A 6,000-nucleotide genomic window follows, 5' to 3' on the forward strand; every position below is an offset into this window, starting at 1 on the left:
AACTCTGTTCAGTAACTTTTTTCACTTTAAATTGCACCTCTCATCACGACCTATTACACCCACATAGTCATGTGCCATAGGCACTGCAGACTGTCTCCAACATTTCAAAGGCTCAAAAGCTATTTTTAAAGCCAAAATACAATCTAGGTTGCTATTCTATAAAACATTTTTTAAGGGAAGAACAAAGTAATACAGTGATTTCTATGCACAGGAGCAATTAGCCAACTCACCAAAAGATTGAATGCAGCTGTCAATGAGATCGTCCAGGCTGGCTCCTTTGGCCAAATGTCCCAGGGACACCATCATTCGGAACTGGGTGATCTGGGCCAGACTGGGATGGGAAGGGAAGGGGCTGTTGGCTGATTTCGCCTCTAGTCTTGCTTTAGGGGCAGCTCTGGAGCCATGGGAAGGTTTCCTGGGGAAGAGAGAAGGCAGTGAGGGCAAGCAGAGCAGCTCCAGGCTCTGAAGGAGATTGGACAGCAAAAGGCGTGGAGATAAAACAATTAATCCCCAGAGTTGGGCTGATAGAATACATACCCCTCCCACTTAGCAAATGCACCAAATGGACTGGTTGGCTGTTAAAGAGACATCTCCCCAGCAAATGACAGGTGAGATTTTAGGATTGCAACTGTGGCTCTTTGCCCTGGCTTGAGGATTGCTCTGTCCTGCTGTTTCCTGGTTCCCAAAGGGGAAAGGCAGAGGCAAGACTGTATCTTGGCAAGACTGTATCTTGTATCTTGGTTTCTATCAATATATATATTTTTTTATTTTAGCTGTTAGGCCCCTGACTTGGACCTTAACAGAATTAAGTTGGCCTAGTCTTCAGTTAAGTTCATTCTTCATGAGCAAAACCAGAGATGTTGCAGGTGGCCAGGCAGCCTCAGAAACATCTTTAAGAACTTTAAGGGAGAAGTTAAAGACTGAAGCATATGGAGTGAGGAATCATGGTGGTGGTATTTAGATTTTAAGTTAGCTCTGCCTTTATTACAAATATTGGCTAATTTTAAGAAACGGTGTCATTATTGATAATACAGGTAGTCATTATGGGCCATTTTAATCATTACACATTATTCCATGAAGTATTTTTTAGCAATTAAAAAAGAAAGCTGAGCTAAGAGAGGTTTGTTCCAGAACTAAATGTAAAAAGAGAAGTTTGGATCTGGATCTAGATCCAGGATCCAAAGACCCTTCATTTTCCTCACTTAGTTTACCTTTGGTCATGGCCTAGTCTGTACGAGTTATTTTGCAAAACTCTCATGATCATTAAGTATTTTATTTTCCTCTTTATTAAAAAATACATTCACACAGATACATATCTGAAATCTCTTAAGGGCAATGATAGGTATTGCTGCTCATAGCTTTTTTAGCATGTAGCTAATTTTCCTTCCCTATTGTGGCTTTTTTTCCAATTTACTCCCAAAGAAGAGAAAGGACAAAGTGCAAGAGACATATACCCCATAACTGTGACTTTGTGCTCATCACATTTTATGATCAACACAAAATGGAATCAATTAATCGGTTAGTGCTTATTCTATGAGCAAGACATTGCATTAGGCTAGAGGGACCACAGTGAGATAGTATACCTGAGGGTACTTTGTATGCCAAAAAATATGCTCATTGTATGTTAGGTGTTATGTAAAGGCAATCTAGAATTTCTTTTATATATATATATATATATATATATATATATATATATATATATATATATATATATAAACCTAGTTGGGGAATCAGACTGAGATAATAAAAGGGTAACTACATAATTTTTAAATAAGTGTCCTGTGAGGGTCAAGGACAAGAAATACGATGTCCTCAGAGGAGGGAGAAGCAGTTTCTGGGTGAGTGTTGGAAGAGCTTCTCTGACAAGATAATATCTCACTCAGAAGGGGCTAAGTGCTTAGATCAACAAAAAATGTTGAGCACACCTGGGTTTTGGAAAGCCAGCCTGCCATAAGACAACTCTCTGAACACGGGCCAATCAGTACCAGGCCAGTCTCAAGGAGGGAGCACCTCGGGGCTTCAGGTTCTGTTTCAAACTAGCTTTGGGACACTGGTCTGTGGTAGCAATAGGCTCTGTTCCAACCTGGAGTGAGGCCAATTAAAACGAATCACCAATTGGTTACTGAGTTTTGCTAACCCAAGGCAGTGATTCCTGAAAGAGTGAAATGATGACTCAAACAAGTTTCTGGCCATTACTGATTTTTACTCAGGTCCTATGATAGCCTCAGAATAAAATGATAATCTAAAAACAAAACAGTAATGGCCACCATGAATTGAGTACCTATGCTATGGGGGCACTGTGTTGGGGATCTGCATTGTCTCTGAAGTTGTTATTTTCATATCATGATACTCAGGCTGAGTTAGAAAAGAGCCTAAAGGTTGCACAACTTGAGCTGGATTGGGATTTGTTCCCGGAGCCTCCATGGCTTTAGAGTAAAAAATATTTACTGTGCCTTCAATTGTGAACCTTCCACTACATCAGAATTGGCAAGCAGACTCACAGAGAGGCTGAAAAGGTTAATTCAATGTAAAACAAGTTGAAGCCTTCAAAAACATAGCTTACAATACAGAGGCTGAATCTCTGTCCTTATTCCTTCTTCAGGTCCTTGAAACTCTCCTCAGAACTTCAGGGCTGGATGGATTTTTCACATTCATTTTCCAAACTCCTTGCCTATAGATATAGAGGTCCAGGCTTGGAAAGGCAATGTGACTGGCGACCAGGGCAAAGCAGTCTAAAACCCAGCCTCCTAGGCCCCATGCCATATTTCCCAGCTGGGCTCCCTTCCCTTCTTGGAAGTACTGACAAGTCCCTAAACCTGGCCCAGTGTAGGGATTAGTTAGCTTTCTGCTTCACCTGCTGCCTTAGCATCATTTAGATCACCTCCAAAAGCAGAGTAGGAGAAAGACACAAGTCCTGTCCTTCCTGGTAAAAGTCTCTTTTCTCTTTTCCACAGTAGTTTTCCCTAGACTCTGGAAAAGAGGCAAAAGCACAGCACATAGGGCACCTGTCCTGCTTTGCAAACAGAGCTCATCCTGCTGAAGCTGGGAGGTGACTGGAGATTCAGAGAAAATTCAATTTTCTTTCTTAGTTGGTGGCACTGGTCAATCAGGTCTTCTTAACCCACCCTGTTCTCTAGTTCTAGTAACATGTCCTGGTGTGGCCACTAAGGGAAACCACTTTGATTCATTTGGCACTTCTCAGAGGTAGGTGCTTTTACCAGAATTAGAATGAACTGTGATAGATAGGAATAAAGAAAGATCTAGAAAGAAGTATTTAGGGTAGAAAAAAAGGGGGAAGGTGAGATGCAACTTGGAAAGTAGGAAGGCCTGAGATACCAGACTTGGGCATTGGAAATGGGGGAGGGGAATTATTACAAATTCACTGCCCTAAGATAGGATTAACTGCTCCATAAATGGAAACTTGGCTCTTTTGCTGTTTAGTCTCTTGACTGGTTGCTTTATGAAAAATCCTCAAATTGCTCCTCTGTCTCTTCTGGTGAAATGGTGGCAGATAAGGATTTATGAGATATTTTATTGTAGGAAGGTGTAAGGGTGTTTTGACAAATGATATAATGAATAGTCTAGTTCTGAAAAAGCATATTTTTAAAGGATAATTAAGCCAAATGTCGCCAGTTTAATTTGCAAAACAAGATACCCCCTCCCAAAACAAAATACCCATATTAGCTTAAAGGTGTTTTTCTTAACATTTTATTTTTTTGTTGTAGTCAGACACAATACTTATTTTTATTAATTTATTTTTATGTGGTGTTGAGCATCGAACCCAGGTCCTCATACGTGCTAGGTGAGCACTCTACCACTGAATCACAACCCAAGCCCCAACTTGAAGGTGTTTCTGACCTAAAAGTGGCCAAGGCCCCACAGAGCTTACTGAAATATGTTGTTAAAACTCTGAACTGGTTTGTGTGAAATCCTCTTAAGGCACAGGTATCTCAGAGGGGTCACAGTTGCAACCTAACCTTATCATAAAATCCAGCATAAGAGTGAAAGATGAAATGGAGGGAGAGAACTGGAACTCCCACAGCTTGCTTTGCAGGGGAAGGTGACTTCCATTAGCTTCTAGTGAGGATTCTAGAAGTCCTGTCCTTTCCTCCCCATAATACAGACTCCATTTAACTGATGCTCCTCTCTCCCAGTCTAGTGAAAAGTGCAGTGGCGGACCCTCAGATACACGGAGTGGGGGCAAGGACTGCATTGAGGACTGAAAAACCTTAGTCCAGGGGATTGTAAGTACAGAAGGTCCAGCATCACAAAGCAGCACCCTGGCCCTGTAGGTATGGGTAGGCTGGGCAGGCGCAGTCATATCCTAGTCTATGTGAATGGATTTGTGAAGTGCACAACTTGCTCTGCCCTGTACCGAGACAGGACGTCGTCCGGGCTGCAGCCTACTTCCGGTCCTTTGGGAGCCAGTTCTTCATTTGCCTGGCCCTGCCAGGGCTTTTTCTCTTGCCAAGAGCCCTTTAACTAAGTGTCATTCTTCCTTCATCTCCTGTCATCCCAAGACCCTCTTAAGCATCTCTCTAGAATCTTAGTGGTGGAGAGGAGGAGTGCGGGCTCTCATTCAGAAGGTTATATGGTTTGCTAACCAAGGATTTGGAAACTTCTCTGGCGCAGGGGCAACCAAGCGGTGCCACCTCCGCTTGTTTGCTCGCTACAAACGCCTTTGGCCGTTTGGGGCAGGACCGAAAGAGAGCGCCAGGTGGCGCTGCCAGCGCCCCGCGCCAGCAGCAGGTGCTGGGGGTGCGGAGAGTCGGCGAGTGGGAAAATGGGAGTTCGGGTGTCCCGGGAAAATTCGGGAGGAGGTCGGAGGTTGGGCACCACATGGGTGAAGGGCATTGGTCCTAGCCGTTCTGGATCCCTCCAGGCGAACTCAGCCTCGCAGCCTCACCGCCAGCACAGCCCCAAATCCCTCCTCCACCCCCGACGCGCGACTTGCTAGGCGCTCGGGACCCGTTCGCCTCTCGCGCGGGTCTCCTCGGACGTCAGCTGAGACCCCGGCTCCCCGAGGTCCTCCATCCCCCTCCAACAGCTTCCCTTGGGAGAAAGGTCCTTGTCGCCCGCAACTCCCGTCTGCCCATCAACAAGAGGATCGCAAGAGCCGCCCGCGCAGCTGTCCTTTACCCCAAGAAAGGAAACTGACGGTCCCTAGGGCGCCGCCACCTCTACTCACCGCGGAGCCTCTCGCGCCTTGCCCAGGGTGCCCATGGCCGCGGCCAAGCGCCTGCAGCCGGCTCACCTAGCGCGGCAGGACCGGCTCGGCGGGGCGCGGCGCATCGCCACGGCCGCCGCCTCCAGCCCTGCCTCTCCGCCCCGGGTCCTCGCCGCCCCCGGCCGTCCGCCTGCAGCTCTCGGAGCCAGGCGAGCCGACAGAGGCGCACCCGCAGGCACAAACTTTGTGTGAGCGCGCCCCCTCGCCTCACTCGCGCGCGCGCACACACTCGCCCGCACGAACCACCTGACAAACGCTGATGTTATCGGCTGTAAGAAACGTGTAGGGCTCTGAGCTCTTCTACGAAACCTGCCCCCATTACTCAGTAGCACCCCAGGCCTGCGCCTCAAACAGATCTCTTTTCACACCCGTCGACTGTCGACCTCTCCCAGGCGAAGGGTTAAGTCAGGGAGAGCAGTGGAGGGGGAAGCTCGCGAATCCCTTGAATCACCCCTGTCCCGGGCCCGGTCCGCTCCTGACAGAGGAGCCATGAGTCCAGCTGTCTACCACCTGAGCCCGAGGGAGCGAGCTTCACCTAGTGGCTCTCCTGGGACTCCTTCCTCCACCCTCGTAGACCTCTCTTGTACACATCAATCAAAGCACAGAGTCGGGGCTGAGAACTAAGACAGCTGTGGAGTTGCTGGAACCTCGCATTTGGGTCTCTTGGTAGTAGTTCGCAAGGTCCGGCCGTCCATGTGTGCGCTGCTCCCTGGAGGAGGGCTGCAGGTGTAGACATGCGCTCTGGAAGCGAGATCCGTGTCTGGACACGGAGA

The 6,000-nt window shown here is 47.3% G+C and overlaps 1 protein-coding gene across 2 annotated transcripts in view; it reads right to left on the bottom strand.

Annotated features, from left to right (window-relative positions):
• The window catches only part of Rasgrp1 (RAS guanyl releasing protein 1), a 71,186-nt gene extending 65,811 nt beyond the window's left edge, over window positions 1–5,375 (bottom strand). The window contains exons 1-2 of one of the 2 annotated variants that reach the window (XM_046460826.2): window positions 5,189–5,375; window positions 231–415 (exon numbers count right to left, since the gene is read on the bottom strand). In XM_046460826.2, the coding sequence (XP_046316782.1) occupies window positions 231–415; window positions 5,189–5,223 (220 nt within the window). In that variant the 5' untranslated portion in view covers window positions 5,224–5,375. Of the gene's footprint in view, window positions 1–230; window positions 416–2,563; window positions 2,672–5,188 lie in introns of those variants that run through there. The other variant, XM_058584674.1, reaches the window with a different exon arrangement.
• Between the last annotated feature and the right edge of the window lie 625 nt (window positions 5,376–6,000).

This window comes from Marmota monax, unplaced genomic scaffold (assembly GCF_021218885.2).
Source record: "Marmota monax isolate L192 unplaced genomic scaffold, Marmota_monax_Labrador192_F-V1.1 WCK01_AAM20220418_F8-fsc00001, whole genome shotgun sequence".
In the NCBI taxonomy this organism is placed as follows: Eukaryota; Metazoa; Chordata; class Mammalia; order Rodentia; family Sciuridae; genus Marmota; species Marmota monax.